Here is a 17,262-nt window from a genome sequence, read left to right as displayed (position 1 = left end):
GCAAAGTACGAGTGCAAAATGAGGAAAGGGGACTCAATCTAAGGAAGCAGAAACCCCCTTCCTCACATGCAGTCTTCCCTTCAGGGTTAACTGACATTTATTAAACACCCAGTAGGGGGAATATTTTCGCAGACTTGCACATATAAGAGGACCCAGGCCTGTGACATTAGAAGCAGCCAGGGAGAGAAAACAATTTCACAATTAGGGGACATGAAGGAGGTTTACCTAATAGGAAGGAATCGTCACAATTCCGCCAGTGTTTTCACTCAAACCTAACCCTCAGTGGTCTGTGAAAAAGTGCTCACTAGCACCTGAAAACTTTCCGTAATCCACTTCCCTTGGCTGGGCTAAGGGTGGCATATCATGAAGCTGTTTCATGCCACCCACAGGAGCAAAACAGTTTCACATCCATTGGAAGGATGAGGATATTACAACAGCAAAACAGAGAGAGAGAAAATGCTTTCATCATTCTGCTCAGGGAGTAAGATGCCAGCTGACTGAGAGCTGATTTAAGACTATCCAACAGAGGACAAAAGATTCCAGAACTGTATGTACCATTTAATGGCAAGTTCCAGCAGGATTGTCAGCCTTATGGACAATACTATAGCAGAAATATTTCCTAAGACACTAAAGAGGTGAGTGAGAGCTGCTGTGCATCACAGCATCCCCATCAGATATAGGACTAATAAAAGGTTCTTTCCCCCAAGCCCTGAGGTAAAACCTGAGGCTGTTTACTATGGCTCCAAAGGTCAAAATTAATAGCATGAATTGAGTCTTCTTTTTGCTCTTTGAAACTCCTTGTCAAGTGGCACAGCCAGCTGGGCACACAACTCTGATATGCAGATCATAACGTTCGTGAACAGATAAAATGAATTACAATGAGTGCAGCCCATCGTATTTCAACCCTCTAATGGGCAGGAAAGGTCTCTCTTTTTCACCCAAGCACTGTTCAAATGCCTTCTCTTAGAGTCCACTTGAGGTCATTTAAGAACCTCAAGAATCTGTACTACATCTCATTAGTAAATGACTCTGGAAGCCAATTCAAGGTTTGTAAAACTGCAGTTATTCTAATATCCTAGATCAGGGTAGGGTAGTGACTATAAACAAAAATAATTTTAGCTACCACCATACTAAATATTCAAATACACCATTTCAGTTTGATACCCACTAGTCTAAAAAATATTGATATCCTCATTTTCAAGGTGAGGAAACTGAGGTACAGGGAGGTTAAGTCTTTCACCAAGGTAATGATAAGATTCTTACCTGAGTCTGCCTCACACTAATATGAGATGAAGAACTTAAAGGAGGAATAAATGGAAATGGTGATACACTACCAAGTCACCACCCAAAATCGAAGAAAGGTCAGGAAAGTTAGAGAAAACTCAAAACTGCCTCAAGACACTCAAAAACTACAACTGGTGACTTGTGCATCATACAAAGAGATGTGGCAATTAATAAGTTCCAGGTATGGTTTTCTCAGACAATAACAGTTATAAAAAAAAAAGCTACCCTTCACAATCAATAAATCTCTCATTTTGGGAAAAGCTGCCTACAGCACTAGCTCCTTATTACCATTCCACACCTGTGTCCTTGACAGCAATACCACTGCCTCTACCAGAACACCAATCACACCATCTGCTGTCTGAGCAGCTGCAATTCTTAACACCAGTACCAATCTTACTACTTTAATAGCAATGTCCACTACTAACAACCAAAACAACCAAAACAGCTGGTCTACAAATTTCATTTGTGCACCCCACCCACTATCCAACTGTCCACCCACCAACTCTGCCCATCTGTTAATCACTATGTGCCAGGCACTGTGCTAGCCCCTAACACTCTCTTCTTCACCTGCAGCAGCAGTTCTCCAAAGGGAAGAGCAGCCCAGGGTTCCACCTCCCATACAGAACTGTGCATACAACACCAAAACACAGAGCTCGTGCCAATTATGAAGTGGGATTTCCTGTTAAGCAAATTACGAAGCCCTAGTCATAAACCATATGCGTTCAGGGCAACAGTTCCCAACCCTGGCTATATATTGGAAACACCTGGGAGCTTCAAAATACTGCTAATGCCTGAGCCTCATCCCAGGCCAGTTAAATCAGAATCCTGGGAAGTGGGGGTCCAGCATGGATATATTTTTTAAGGTTTCTCAGGTGATTCAAAAGTATGGCCAGGGTTAAAAACCACCAAACTTAAGTATTTCTAGAGTGGAATTTCTGAAATCCTCTTAGCCCACAAATCGAAAGACCACAAAGACTCACTCTCACGCACATGCCATCTGGGCTGTATTAAAATGACACATCGAATGGTCTCTTAAAATTACAGTGCCATTATTTCTTTGTTTATAGCAAAGAAATGCTAAGCAAGAGTGTACCGTGAGGTCACTCATCGCCCCCCAGCGGCCCCCAGGCCTCACACAGAGAACCAGAGCCAAATACAGCTCCAGCAGTGCGGAGGTGGCTGAGGAGCCCTCACTCTCATGCAGCTGAGGGTGTGGGAGTGGAACTGGCCACATCCAGGCAGGAAGCAGCCTCAGCTCAGTAACCGACAGAAGGAAACCTTCACAGTTCAGGCATGATTATCAAACTCTTTGTGCTCTTACAGGAGAGTAATTATAGGCATGTGAAAAAAGGGAAGCACTCCCTGAGGAACTCTTCCTCACATGCTTCCCAAGAGGCAGTAGAGCCATTAAAAATTCCATGATGAAGAGGAAAAACAGCCTGGGAACAGCCAGGAGGCAATACAGCAAATTAATACACCAGCCCTCCTCGGGGAAAGCTGTGATAAAACAGGAAACACTTCTCTCTTCGCAAAATAAAATTATACCACTAATGATAACATAGTCACCACACACACACACAAATCGTTCTAATGATGGGTGTGAAATTCCCAATGCTGCCCAGATGCTTTGAAAAGAAATCATTTCGTACTACAAATAAAATGGAACAAGATACAATTTCCATTCGAAACAGTTTTTAATATAGTCATTCACCTGCCTCTTCCCTCACCACCACTCTTCAACATTTCTTCCTAGGTGCCAGGTTTTGTTAAATGGTCTACTCTCTACAAAGCCCACCATCCACTTCCGAATCCAATCTCATCAGTGAGCCACAGTGAAGCTAGACTGCCCTTGCTGGGCAGGAACCCCCCACCATTTCAAAGGAAAAAGGGGGGTCCCCGAGGGTTAAGTGTTCTATCATCTACATTTTCTAAAACCTGCAGAGAGGTCATTTGTGCTGACCATTTCCCACACATCAGTGATTATCTATCTTTATTGATTATGCACCTTCATCAGTAAGAAAATTGAGCAAACACTGAGCAAACACTCTTTATATATGTAATACATATAAAACAAAACATGTGCTGCTAGACTAATACATGTATAACAAGGAATTCCCTTGTGGTATGGCGAGTTAAGGATCCAGCATTGTCCTCCAGCTGCTCAGGTTGCTGCTGTGGTATGACTTCAATCCCTGCCTTGGGAATTTATGCATGCCACGGGCACAGCAAAAAAAAAAAAAAAAAGAATAATAAATAAATGCAAGTTTAAACAAATTTTCCCGCTACCCCAAAGAAACTTCCTGTTTGCAATCCACTTTGTATCCACTGCCCTGGGAGTGATGTCTAAAAGGCCAATGAGCTCTAATTGTCCATATACTCTTGTCTTGCTTTCAGCAACAGTCTGATGCAATAAGCAGTATTTCCCTAGAGCTGAGCACACCAGAAACACAGCCTAGGCTTGCTTATGTTTCCAAGCCCAGCCACAAGCACTGCAAATAGAGAACAAAGATAATGATGTGGATAATGGGATACACAAACAATAAGTTCACACCCACTCCAAGCCAAGGTGAGGCCTTACAGGTAGCAGAAAATATGATAAAAGCATGAATACCAATCTCAGCACAGCACAGCTCTATGTAGCAGAAGTAAAGGAAGGAGGGCAAATGATCCACTTTCAGCATCTAACATGACATGGTGCTACTCATACAGTTTTCCCAAAGAGCGTACACGGCCCTTGTTTAATTTGGTATTAAGACAAAAAGCTGGAGGACTGTTCTATGGACTGAAATCTTGTGTCTGGTTCCAAGACAGCTTGGGCACTACCACCTCTAAGAAAAGCTACCTGAGCCTGAGTTAGGCACCGCTCCTCTGTGCTCCATGTCACTCTGGTGCACACCTTTAGGCACACATCACTCCAAATTGTAGCTGTCCATTTCCACACCTGACTCTGCCAGGAGGATAAAAACTCCTCCTTAAGGGTAGTGCCAAACAAAGCGCCAGGCACATAAAAGGGAATCAGCAAATGATGAAAGAATGAATGATGCATGTGACTAAAGAAAACGACGGTGTTTAATATTCCACAATTTCCCAAGTTCTTAGTTAACACCACATGTGGTAGTCTCTCTTTGCAAAAGACCTTTCCTACTGAAGCACTACTTTTCCAGTAGAAGGCTGGGCAGCAGGTTATAGTGCAGAGTTTATTATTATAGCCTATAGTGGAATTTCTAACTGTATCCATGAAAGAATATTTTGTACACTCTACACCCCAAATCTACGAACACATCCACTTAAGAACATGTTAAGAAGAAAAAAAAATCATCATGGAATTCCCGTTGTGGCTCAGCAGGTTATGAACCCTACTAGCATCCATGAGGATGCACGTTTAATCCCTGACCTCCCTCAGTGGGTTAAGGATCCGGCATTGCCATGAGCTCCAGTGTAGGTCACAGATGCAGCTTGGATCTGGCACTGCTGTGGCTGTGGTGAAGTCCGGCAGCTGCAGCTCCGATTCGACCCCTATCCTAGGAACTTCCATATAACTCAGGTGCAACCCTAAAAAGCAAAAAAACAAAAACAGAACCTTGGAAAGAAATTCTTTGTGCTTCTAGAAATAACAGAAGTTCTATGGTTTGGCCTATGTGCACAGTAACTCGCTGGGGCAGGCTTCCAGTGAAACCATATTTGCTCTGTGAGTCACCCAACATAGAGAATTTATATTCAGAGGCACTGGTTTCATTCTACTACAGAAGTGCAGGATTCATTCTGACGAAGGTATGCTGAATGCCCAGTAAGTGCCAGAAACTGTGTTAGGTGCTGGGGACACATCAGGGAACAAGATAAGGTCCCGGCACTTCTAAGCTTATATTTTAGTGAGAGACGGGGGAAGGTAGGAAAAGAAACCAATAAACAGTCATTACAGACTGTGATTAAAGCTCTAAAGTAAAGAAATAGATAATGAGTGGTGAGCGGTACAGGTGGCCCCTTTAGACAGGATGGTCTTGAAGGCCCCCCGAGGAGGGGCCAGAGCTGAAAAGAAAATCATGGAAGAAGAGCTCCAAGATGGTGGGTCAAAGCAAAGGGAACACATGTGAAGGTCCAGCGGCAGAAGAGGATTGTGATTTTTTGAAGAACAAATGGGAGCTCCCTGGCACAGGTGGATCTCCTCCCCAGTGGGGAGGAAGAAGTCTATGAAAGGAGGTTAGACATGAAGCCAGGAGTCCGATCATGCAGGGTTTTGCAGGTCATGGCAACAGCCATTAATAATGTTTTTTTGAAGATGGGACATTTAGCAGAAGAAAGATAGAACAGGAGCCAGAGCTCAGGTCAAAGCTGAGATTTAAATCACATACTAGGGAGTTCCCACTGCGGCTCAGTGGTCAACAAAACCAACTAGTATCCTTGAGGACACAGGTTTGATTCCTGGCCTCACTCAGTGGGTTAATAAGTATCAGGCATGGCTGTGAGCTGTGGTGTAGGTCACAGACACGCTTCAGATCCTGCATTGCTGTGGCTGCGGTGTAGACCAGCAGCTGCAGCTCCAATTTGACGCCTAGCCTGGGAACTTCCATATGCCTGCAGTGAAGCCCTAAAATCAGTCAGTCCATCAATCAATCACATACTAGCCATGTGATCACAGAAAAGATACTTCAATACTCTGCCTCAGTTTCTACATCAGTAAAACAACTACTGACTTCAAAAGGTTGTTGTATAGATTGAATTAGATAGTATACACAAACATACTTTAATTTGAAGTGTTAAAAAAAGAAAAACAGTATCATCTGGAAAAAAACAGACCCTAGAAGAAATTACCTGGCAGAGCAGTGTGCTGGTGAACATCTCCGGTGAGAAGCATCAGCGAGAACATCCAGGGAGTAAAGGGGAGAAAGAGGATTAAACTGCAGGAACAAATGAGATTATTTTAGTAAGGTTTATGAAACAAGACTGATCCTAAAGGGCTGCTACCTGCTACTCCATTACTTTTCCCCCTTTGTTCACCTTGGTAAAGTTGAGCCCATTCAATAGTGGCCCCATGAATGTAGCAGGGTTAATCTAGCAACCTCAAAAACAGGTTATTCCTTGGTAAACAACAACTTTTCAAAAACTTCTGATACACAATAACTACTTACGTGGCAGGAGGTAGTACTTTCTAAATGACAAAAAGGGAACTTATGCCTATTGATTATCAGCCCTGTTCCCAAGGATACTAGCATGAAATTACCTTTTCATTTCCTTATCCTGGCAGATGTTTCCAGTGAATAACTGGTTAGCACATACCAGCAGCAGTGTAGTGGAAACAGAACTAGATTAAGAATTAGAATACCCAGCGTTTAGTTCCAGTCTACCACTGAGTTGCCATATATTAAAAACTACAAAATCTATCTGTAAAATGGATGTATCACTAGCCATCTTACCTATTTTATGGGGTGACTGTGAAGACTAAAGAAAATATTGCCTTCAGTTTATAAAGTAATTTCAATTTCTCATCTATAAAACATCCATTCACCTAAAAAGGGGGTTGTAAGGATCAACTGGGATACTATACATAAAAGTACCTCACTTTATGTTCACTAGCTTTCTTTGGATTTTTTTTCCACAATAAATAATCCTCCCTCCAAATTTCAGAACTAAATATGTATCAATCCTGGAAGACCTCTAATTTCAAAAGAACTTAAAAAGTATACAAACTACGCAATTGTTCTGTCATAGAAGTTCCAGTCCCGGAGTTCCCATCGTGGCACAGTGGTTAACGAATCCGACTAGGAACCATGAGGTTGCGGGTTCGGTCCCTGCCCTTGCTCAGTGGGTTAACGATCCGGCGTTGCCATGAGCTGTGGTGTAGGTTTCAGACGCGGCTCGGATCCCGCGTTGCTGTGGCTCTGGTGTAGGCTGGTGGCTACAGCTCCACTTCGACTCCTAGCCTGGGAACCTCCATATGCCGCGGGAGCGGCCCAAGAAATAGCAAAAAGACAAAAAGACAAAAAAAAAAAAAACAAAAAAAAAAGAAGAAGGTCCAGTCCCAATGCTGCTAGCTATATAACTGTGAATGAATAGTTTCAATCTCATTTGTAAATAACAGACCTGGACTAGGTAATCAACACAGGTCTCTCTGTCTTTAGATCCTCTGGTGCAAACACAGTACTATAGCTTAGCATTCCCTAAACTTCAGTCTTTCACATCCCACTTTAATGACTTTTTCCTTATCTGCCCACCACCTGCTCTACTACTTACTATTTTTCTTCATATCATTATTTTTACTCAGCCTTGTCCTTACTATATTTCCATGAAATGACAAGTTTGATATAATGATCACATTTGTCTACTATAAACTATTGTGACTTAAATTAAAAACCATGTATCTATATGCTATCTAAGTCAGAGAAAGACAAATGTCATATGATGTCACATATGTGGAATCTAAAAAAGATACAGGAGTTCCTGTCATGGCTCAGCTGTGGTGTAGGTCGCAGATGAGACTTGGATCCCACCCACACTGCTGTGGCCCTGGAGTAGACTGGCAGCTACAGCTCCAATTCGACCCCTAGCCTGGGAACCTCCATATGCTGCAGAAGAGGCCCTAAAAAGACAAAAAAAAAAAAAAAAAAAAAAAAGATAAAGCAAGCCCTCACCCAACAAAAATCAAAAGCTTCAAACATTAAAGGAACATATTGAGAACCACTGTTAGCAATTTTAAAATTATGACCCCTATAAAGGCCTTGATATTAGAAATGCCAAGGCCCCCTCAGGGGTAGCTAGGGAGAAGAGTAAGAGGCTTTAAGGCCTCAACTGCCCTTCACCCGAAGCAGCTCTACCTTCTATTTCACGTTTAGGATTCAACATTGTACTTAGCACTCTATGCTGATGCTGAACTAAACCATAAGCAGATAAGGTTCCTTTTGATTTCTTACTGCAAAATTCAAAATTAGAATAAAAACTGGATTCCTATGGAATGTGTTACAAGTAATAAACTGAAAGTCGCCATTGAACCTAAAAAGGGGAATTAGCTACAGTTCTTATCCATGTATATAAGATATTCTTGGAAAACAGTCCTCCAAGAAAATCAGAATAATTTAAGGAAAGGGAACCTTACCTCATGTGCACAAGCAGAAATGTGAGGAAAATCAGAAGTCAACGCTTTATTCTTTCTAAAGAAAAGGAAATCAAATGATAAAATAAAGATGACAAACAGAAAAGCAATCTTACCTGATTTCGCTCTCTTTTCCCAGTTGATGGTAACCAGAAACTAAAGAGAGGGAGAGAATAAAGGGAAAGAAAACAATAAAAGACATGGTAGGAAAATTATAGAGAGGAAAAGATAAAAAGTGAAGACAAAGAATGAGAAAAAAATGGAGAGGAGAAAAGGTGATGTTAAATGTATATGAACTTTTTTCCTCCAGAGAATAACTCTTCAAAGGAAAAAGAATGGAATGCAGCAGACTGGACACTAAAAATAAACTCAAGATTATGGTCTATCACCAATGCACTCTCAGCTAGCTGTGCAGTGAAGACAGGCTTCCCAATTCAACAAGGGCATAAACAACATTCACGTCTTGCCTATTTTATAATTTAAAACTTCAAGAGTTCCCTCTGGCTCAGCGGTTAACAAACCTGACTAGGATCCATGAGGATGCGGGTTCAATCCCTGGCCTCCCTCCGTGGGTTAAGGATCTGGCGTTGCCACGAGCTTTCATATAGGTCGCAGACACGGCTCAGATTCCCACATTGCTGTGGCTGTGGTGTAGGCCAGCAGCTGTAGCTCCGATGAGACCCCTAGCCTGGGAACTTCCATATGCCTCTCAGGTGTGGCCCTAAAAAGCAACAACAATAACAAAAAAGCTTAAAAAAAAAATAAACTTCAACCAGGCTGGATGGGTGTAGGATCATAATTGGACACTGACCATGACATGTACAGGAGACATCAAAAGAAAGCCAATTATGTTAGGGGACAAGGCTGTCACAAGAAAGGGTGGCATGATTTTCCTATCACTACACATACGCTTTCCAATTGCACTTAGCACAGAAGTTAGAACGAAATGGTATTTCTCTGTCTAGAGGTCTAAAAATGGGAAAGGCATATAGGAGAATATAGAGGCAATCACCCATTTTGAACAAAAAATTTTTTTAAAGATAGAAAAATTAGTTTAAGAAATAACATCCTATTGGAAGCTACTTTTATAATGTATCACCTATAGACATAAAAAGCAAAGAAATAAAAACTAGCCTGGAAAGAAAAAACATCTCTCATGAGTTCAGGGTGTTAGCCATGTTGGGTGTTAGCCATGTTAAGTGTCTTAAAGTATCAATCTTTAAGAGGTTCTCTTTCAGCTCTAAAAGAAAATTTCCAGGTTCTAAAATAAAACTTCCCTCTGCTGCCTCCTCCAAGGACAAGCTCTGATAGCCGGTAAATACATAAGCACTTACTCTTTCTGCCGAGGATCACTAATGAGGTGGCTTATCCTCTCAGTACCCAAATTACTTATGCTGGTCTCCTGAAGAGGCAAGGAAGACAAGAGTGTCATCTAACCACAGAAACAAATATGTAAGTATGACCTGTTGTCAAGCTCACACTTTCCCATAATTATACCAACAACCCCAAAGGCACATGTCAAATCTCAATCCTAAAACCCAACAGCAAACTATGTATCTTTTTGTAGGACCCTGCTGTAAAACTACTGCATGTTATTCTAGATTTATTTTTTTTTAGTGTTCAAAAAAAAGTCACTATAAACATGTTTTTACTATATATAATATTTTAATATAGTGAGTAATACTTCCTGGAGTATTTAAGGTATATCAAAATAGAAACACTTGAAAAAAAATTCAACAGCAGCCAATTTTTAATTTTTAACAGGCCACCACACCAAGCTCCCTAGTCATATGGTTACAGCTTCAAGAGCCTTCATAATGGGACATCTACTGAGTACTCACTGGTAACACTGAAGTATCCACTGACTAAATGTATACATATCAAAGAACTTTTGTTACTTACAAAAATCGTCACCCTTTATTTTGTCTGTTAAACATCATCTCTTAAAGTAAAAATAGGTGTTTGTATAGACTGGTTCTTAAATCTGCAGTTCTCAAGACTGTAATAGGAAGTTATGCCCACAAGACCACAAATAGTTCAGAAACTAATCATCTCCAAAAAACTGGAAAATGGCATAAGGCACTCACCCTTCATTTAACTTGAGTACATTTACAATGCCTACCTATCACAGAACCTAGGGAAGCATACCAACAGTACATGAGCAAGCGTTACGCACGTCTGCGTGTTAAGATGAGAGCATAAGTCACGGGCATAAATGTCAAAAATGGCAAGCCTGTTACTCAAAGACATTTGTTTCTGGGCAAATGTTGTTATCTGTATTCATCTATGTGTATGGATTAGCCTAAATATTAGGATACACATTTTAGCAGAACTAGCTATAGAAAAATTAAGTTGAGGTCAGACTTTGTAAATGAAATGGTTTCACACACTGTATTCTTCATACTCTTCATCCCGAACACCTAGGCCTCTGGCTCAGACATGACCATGGGAGTCGGGCCAAGGGAAAAGATGGGTGAAAAATGAGCTATTTGTTACAGCAGAAAAATTATTAACTTAAAGTGCCGTAATGTTTAAATTTACAGTTTATTACTGTGTAAATTACAAGCAGTACTTTGCGTAATTAGCAGCTCGCTGGCAGGGAGCTGTGAATGAAACTCATTATTTATGATTATAATTTAGAAAAAGAGAAGAGAGATGGGGGAGGGAGAGGAAGAGGGAGGCAGAACAGTGACCTCTGGTAGAAATGACAAATATCCCTTTAAGGTGATGAAGATGAATTAAACAAGTAAATATTATCCTATTCATTTGAAATCATTAAAGAAACATCCAATAGGCCCTACTTTCCTTCCAGGCAAGCTACAGGGAGACTTCAGGATGAAATGATTTACTTCCATGGAAGTAGAAGGCTCTTATTTTATAGGAGCTGAGACAAAGTTAGGTAGGTGGTAGAAAGAACATCATCTGTCAAGCCGAACCAATAAAGAGAAAAAATCAAACTGTCACTCTGTTTCCCACTCCCAGCCTCCTGCCTCCCTCCACCACACATACTCCTACCCTGCTAGCTGTCCTGTTAAGAATAAGCCCCCAGAAGAGCAAGTGCAGCATTTTATTGCCTATAAAATGAGTAATCCAAAAGAAGAGGTATCATTCTTCCAATAATCAAATGTCTTCCTAATTAGAGATTTGAAATTGAATTTAAAGATAAAAATAATATGAATTCATCTGAAAAATAAAGAGCCTCATGTTTTTTACAAAAAAGTTTCCTGATTAATCTACAAAACAGTAGCTCCCTGAGGGCAGCCAGAGTGTGGCTCTGACTACTACACATCTGGCTGGACACAGAGCCTGTCGCGCGTAGCCACTAAGGATGCTTACTGAGTGAACAGATACACTAATGCTCCAAAATGCCTCTCCTGTCCTTATTCTTTGTCCACCACAATCTTCTCTGACTGGGTATGAGCCTCAATCTTAACCTATTTTCAATCTCAATGTCAGAGTAAAAAATAAATTAATTAAATTAAAATTTTTAAATATAAAAGAGGGAGTTTCCTTGCGGCACTATGAGTTAAGGATCCAGCGTTGACACAGCAGTGGCTCAATTCTTTCTACTCTGCCACTTCTATCTGGGCAACATCAGACATTCCTTAACATCTCTGAACCCATTTTCCTCATCTGTTAAAGGGAGTATCACCTTTTTTATAAGATTTTGGGGAGGATTAAATGAACTGCATGCCTAGCATGGTCCCTGGCAAAGGCAGAACTGAGTCAATGGTAGATATTCCTCCCTCATGGCCAAGGAGAGCTCTTCAAATTTGTTAACAGCCCCCCCCCCACCGCAGTTTTTTTCTTTTTTAATGAATTCTAGAGTAAAAGACCAAAGTTAGAATAGAAGAAGCATTCATGAATTCAAGAGGAGTCATAAAGAAGCCAAGAGTATTTCAACTTATATAATAAGATCAAAAGAAAAGAGGAGACAGATCAGGTCTGTAGATTTCTTTACAAACAGAAGGCACTGTCACAACAGTGTTTGCAGTCAAAATTTCTGTATGAATCAAGCTTCATCTTTTATTGTGTGTATTCAGTCATGTCCTATATAATGTTCACTCTTGTGAACTTGGAAAATACCTTTGGCTTAATTAACCCCAGGGAGTTCTGCAGCACCTCTGATTATCCACAGAATATACAAATTCCACAAGGAATATTACTTTCCCAACTAGCCTAGCAAACAGGGAGAGCCATCACCTTCCCAACAAGCCTTCTTCGCCCCTTTCTGAGGCATCGAGCTGCAGCTCCAGGCAGACGATTAAAGCGAGCATGGTACCCTTTAAAAAAAAAAAAAAAACAAAAAAAAAACGACCTCAGTACTGAATACAGAAGATTTATTAGCAATGATAGGCTTCTAGTACACCAAAGGCCTTACTAAACTGACCTTAAATTAGTATCACCAGGCTATTTGCCAAGGATTTATTATCCCCACGTCTTTGTCACCAGTAGTATGATCTTAGGCATGTCATTTACCTCCAACTTAGGCATCCTCATTTATAAAAGAGGAATAATCACTTGCTCAGTCCTATTTTACAGGATTGTTTTAAAGACTCAATGAAATAGCGCATGGAAAGTACTTCATAAACTGAAAACACTACATAAATATAAGGTATTATCAACAAATTCTAATTACAAATTAACTGTTAGCTATTATCTCAAAAACAATCTAACTCATGAAATAGGTAAAAAATAACATGTATGTATAATCCCTTTCTTTTTCCCTAAGAGCTGTATATGTTCTCCATATAGAAGGACAACTGAGAGTTTCCATCATGGCTCAGCGAATCTGAGGACACAGGTTCAATCCTGGCCTCGCTCAGTGGGTTAAGAATCCAGTGTTGCCGTTAGCTATGGTATAGGTCGCAGACGTGGCTCGGATCTGGCATTACTGTGGCTGTGGAGTAGGCCAGTGGCTACGGCTCCAATTTGACTCTTAACCTAGGAACCTCCATATGCCACGGGTGTGGCCCTAAAAAGACTAACTAACTTATTAATTAAAAAAAGAAAAGACAACTGGAAGAATCCACACAAAATGTTATCAATGACTCTGAGTATGAGTTACAGGCCTTTAGAAGCTTCTTCTTATTCTTGCTCATGTGTACTTTAAGTGGTCCATAAAGAACTTTTAGGAGTTTCCATCATGGCTCAGTGGTTAACAAACCTGACTAGCATCCATGAGGACACGAGTTCGATCCCTGGCCTTGCTCAGTAGGTTAAGGATCTGGCGTTGCCATGAGCTGTGGTGTAGGTCGCAGACGCGGCTTGGATCCTGCATTGCTGTGATTGTGGTACAGGCCAGCGGCTACAGCTCTGATTCAACTCCTAGCCTGGGAACCTCCATATGTTACAGGAGTGGCCTAAAAGAAAAAAAAGACAAAAAGACAAAAAAAAAAAAAAAAAAAAAAGAACTTTTAGAAGTAGTTACTGAAACGTTTATGAAAGTTAATAAGGTAGCAAACAATGTGCCTCAGCCAGGCATGAGTCTTTACCAAGAACCAACTGCTCTGAGAAGGCCTTTCAATCACCCAAATTCATTATAATGAAATGCTATAGAATAGGAATTTATGGCTCTTAGTGTAATTCTGATCGCCAACAGATGCTCAACAAATACCTGATAACTGATTAACTGGCTGATAATTGATTACCAGGAATCTTTGCATCATAAATTTAATGAACCAAAAAAAGAAACCTCTGAAACAGTTTTGTTCAATGTCATGATATCTTAAGCGATGACCCTGATGTTCCAAGGAAATGAAGTAACTGTCACAGTCACAGAGCAGGGGAGACAGTACTGGAGAATATTACCACCACACTTCCTTCCCCTGTCCTAGGTGCATTCCACTCTACCTTGCTACATCATAACCGACGGAAAACAAAGGGAAAGGACATACGTTTGTGTTACAGTCCACAATAATGGAGTTACTAAAATAAAAATTTTTAAATATTTTTAAATCATCCATTTAAAAAATGTCATTATACCTTGTATGTGAACGCTGTTACTGAAATCTGCTCTCTTCCAAGATCTACTATTTCAGGCTTCCACTGAGCACTCAGAAGCCCATCAGTTTTCACAGCAGGACAAGCAGCAGTGACACACTGCTAGGCTTCTTAAATCTGGCACGAATGGCAATGGCAAGCTGAAGGAATGCCCTGCTAATGTATATATATTCCAAGAGTCTCCATGGACTGATTTAGGTAAGAGAACCTCAAGCTTTGAGACTCACCCTTGAATTTTTTGAGAAAAATCCCTGAGCTAGTTCTAAAATTCAGGTAGTTAGCACATGCTTACAGGTGTAAGTATGCTTCCCCAAAGAGAGCCATAAAAGTGTGAGGTATATTTTGGGCTCCTCAGAACTCACCTCTCTGAGCTGGCCGAGAAGGTAAAAGGAATGTGGAATCTGAAAGTTTATCCAGTCCGGAATCCATTCTCTCTACTTCCGAGCAATGGTCAGGAGCCCACTTGGGCAGAAGGTTAGGAACAGTGAATCCTGGGACACATTCTCCTTCATAGAACCAATCACTCTGCTCATCATCCCCTAAAGTAAAGAGATCCTCCCATAAGCTAGAATTTTAACATGCTCTATGAAAAACCAAATGGAAAGATGATTTCTCAGCGCTACAGATTTAAGAACACTTTAAAAACAAAGTACAAAAAAATTGTTTTGATACTTCTTGATCCATACTACAATGAAAACAGGGACATTAAACTAGTTTCACATAAACGTCATACTGTGGTACACTCAACTGATTTTGATGGTAAAAACTAATAGAGTTACCACTTACTAAGCCTTAGAATCCATGCTAAAAATCTGTAACTTTGTTACCTCTTTCAAACCTTATGCTAACTCTAACTTATAAATTAGGCAACTAAAGCACAGAGAAGTCAAGGTCAAGATAGTAAATGAAGCTACTGTTTGAACCCAAAGCCTAACTCCAAAACCTGTAACACAAAAATAAACTGCCTTCCATGTACCATTCTAAGTGTTATAAATGAATTTGAGGGTTCAAAGCCCACGAACGTTTCTCAATTCAAAACTAGGTATTCCCAAGGGATTTCTTGCTATATTTGTGTTTCTCATAATAGGTGAATAAACAATGTATATCCATAACTTGTTTCACCCTTGACAATTCATTAATGGGACAGAAAATCATCCTGATGGCAATCCAAGCTACCAGGAAAAAAACTAGCCATAAGAAAATCCCCCAAGGCTTGTCAAGAAGTTATGCAATATGCTCAAGGCAATACTCTTCATTAATGACAAAGTCAAGACTAAACCCATACAGCCAGAGTCCTGGTTCAAACTTCTTTCTACCGGATATAAATATAGCATCTCAATTTCCAAATTGAGCTTATTCCTGCCCATTAAGTGTAAGATGGATAACTTCATGTCTGCCACCCACATCTCTTTCAAGACAGCAAGGATGAAGGAAATTATTAAAGAGTTCATACTGCATTCATGCTCTAATGTGTTCTGGATCCCAGGGAAACTGCTCAGGTCATGCTCATCACATGAAGATTCATGGACCACTAACAGGATAATAACTCAATGCAGAAATCTTTAAAAGGGGAAAATGAAGCCACTAAAGATGTTACTTGAAGTGTTGGCTTATAAAAACATACTGCCAACAGCTATATTTCTAAAACAATGGTTCTCAACCTTTAGTGTGCATCAGAAGGACCAGGAAAGGTTACTAGAACATAGACTGATAGACCCTAACCCAAAGTTTCTGATTTTGGTACAGAACAAAATATCTGCAGTTCTAACAAATTCCCTAGTGACTGATGCTAAACTGGTCCGGGGACCACATTTTGAGAACCACTGCCCTAAAAGCATCTCACCAAACCATGTATAAGGATGAATTAAAGACAGGCATCAGAATTATCAATGATTAATTTTACTACAAGTCAATGTATTAATTCTTTCATATCCTTAAGTATTCCTTAGGCCATTTAGAGTATATTTAGCTAGATCATATTTTCTGATGACAAACAGCAGGCCACAATGGAGTTTTTTTTGGTTCTTAAGCTTTCACTCAAGATTTTTTGATAATATAAAAAGGGACTCACTGGACTGGAAGGAACCCTGTGAGATCATCTAGACCAGCAGTCTTCAACCTGGGTTCGCTAGGATGCCTGATGCAGGAGCTCCTCAAAAGAGTGCTGCCAGGGAATAAGGGAAAGACTCAGTGGATCAGGCTCTGGACGGCCTGCTCCTCTAGGATCTTGCTTTAACCAAAATAGGTTTGGTTGTTTTATAACTTAAGGTTCTATGTATAATCCTGTTTGAGGGAGAAAAGGGAGCATTTTCTCCTTATCTGGGTTCCCAAATAACTACTTATTAAGAGCTTATATATGTGCCAGGCAATGTGTTACCTACTGAGGTACCGAATAATAAAAAAGTCATGCCTCTGAAAAGCTTCAATAGCACCAATGCTATAAACAATAACGTAATAATATGGTGATAAGAAAGCAGTAAGGACAGGAAAAGAAAAGAGTTAAGGGTTCTAGATGACCCCTACACGGAGCAAATTAGAAATCCTTTAGGAAACATGCACACATTTAAATGGGGTATTTGAGATTTCAGTGAAGTGATCATTTACAAAGGTTTAGTCAGTATTAGGAGAAGCCAAAAGGATGCAGAAGCATCCTAGAGCCAGCACAGCAGGGAGTTTCTGCCATTCCTAGAGGTAGAGAGAACTGTGGTTACAGGAGAAGCAGCAGCCTTCCTATACACAGAAGAACATAATCATGACTAACCTGCAGTCCAACGGAAAGGGAGTTGGGGAGAACTGTAACCCGATGTGGTACACTGCATGATTGTTTCCAACTCTTCACTACCTCCCTATAATAGAATGATACACCCCTGCCCTTGGCCCTTTCCCCTTGA

The 17,262-nt window shown here is 40.5% G+C and overlaps 1 protein-coding gene across 16 annotated transcripts in view; it reads right to left on the bottom strand.

Moving 5' to 3' along the window:
- GPATCH2L (G-patch domain containing 2 like) overlaps window positions 1-17,262 on the bottom strand; it is a 119,535-nt gene that overhangs the window by 17,972 nt on the left and 84,301 nt on the right. For 3 of the 16 annotated variants that reach the window (XM_084966116.1, XM_084966123.1, NM_001243404.1), the window contains 5 exons: window positions 14,734-14,910; window positions 12,572-12,651; window positions 9,703-9,770; window positions 8,485-8,524; window positions 6,094-6,179 (listed from right to left, as the gene is read on the bottom strand). In XM_084966116.1, the coding sequence (XP_084822242.1) occupies window positions 6,094-6,179; window positions 8,485-8,524; window positions 9,703-9,770; window positions 12,572-12,651; window positions 14,734-14,910 (451 nt within the window). Of the gene's footprint in view, window positions 1-2,959; window positions 3,481-6,093; window positions 6,180-6,502; window positions 6,584-8,371; window positions 8,525-9,702; window positions 9,771-12,571; window positions 12,652-14,733; window positions 14,911-16,442; window positions 16,536-17,262 lie in introns of those variants that run through there. The other 13 variants (XM_084966115.1, XM_005666353.4, XM_084966120.1 and 10 more) reach the window with 10 other exon arrangements.

This window comes from Sus scrofa, chromosome 7 (genome assembly GCF_054392235.1).
Source record: "Sus scrofa isolate SSC_HxYL_T2T_F1_AM1 chromosome 7, Sscrofa_HxYL_maternal_Yorkshire_Landrace_v2.0, whole genome shotgun sequence".
Taxonomy (NCBI): domain Eukaryota; kingdom Metazoa; phylum Chordata; class Mammalia; order Artiodactyla; family Suidae; genus Sus; species Sus scrofa.
This window is presented reverse-complemented; position numbering and strand designations above follow the sequence as displayed.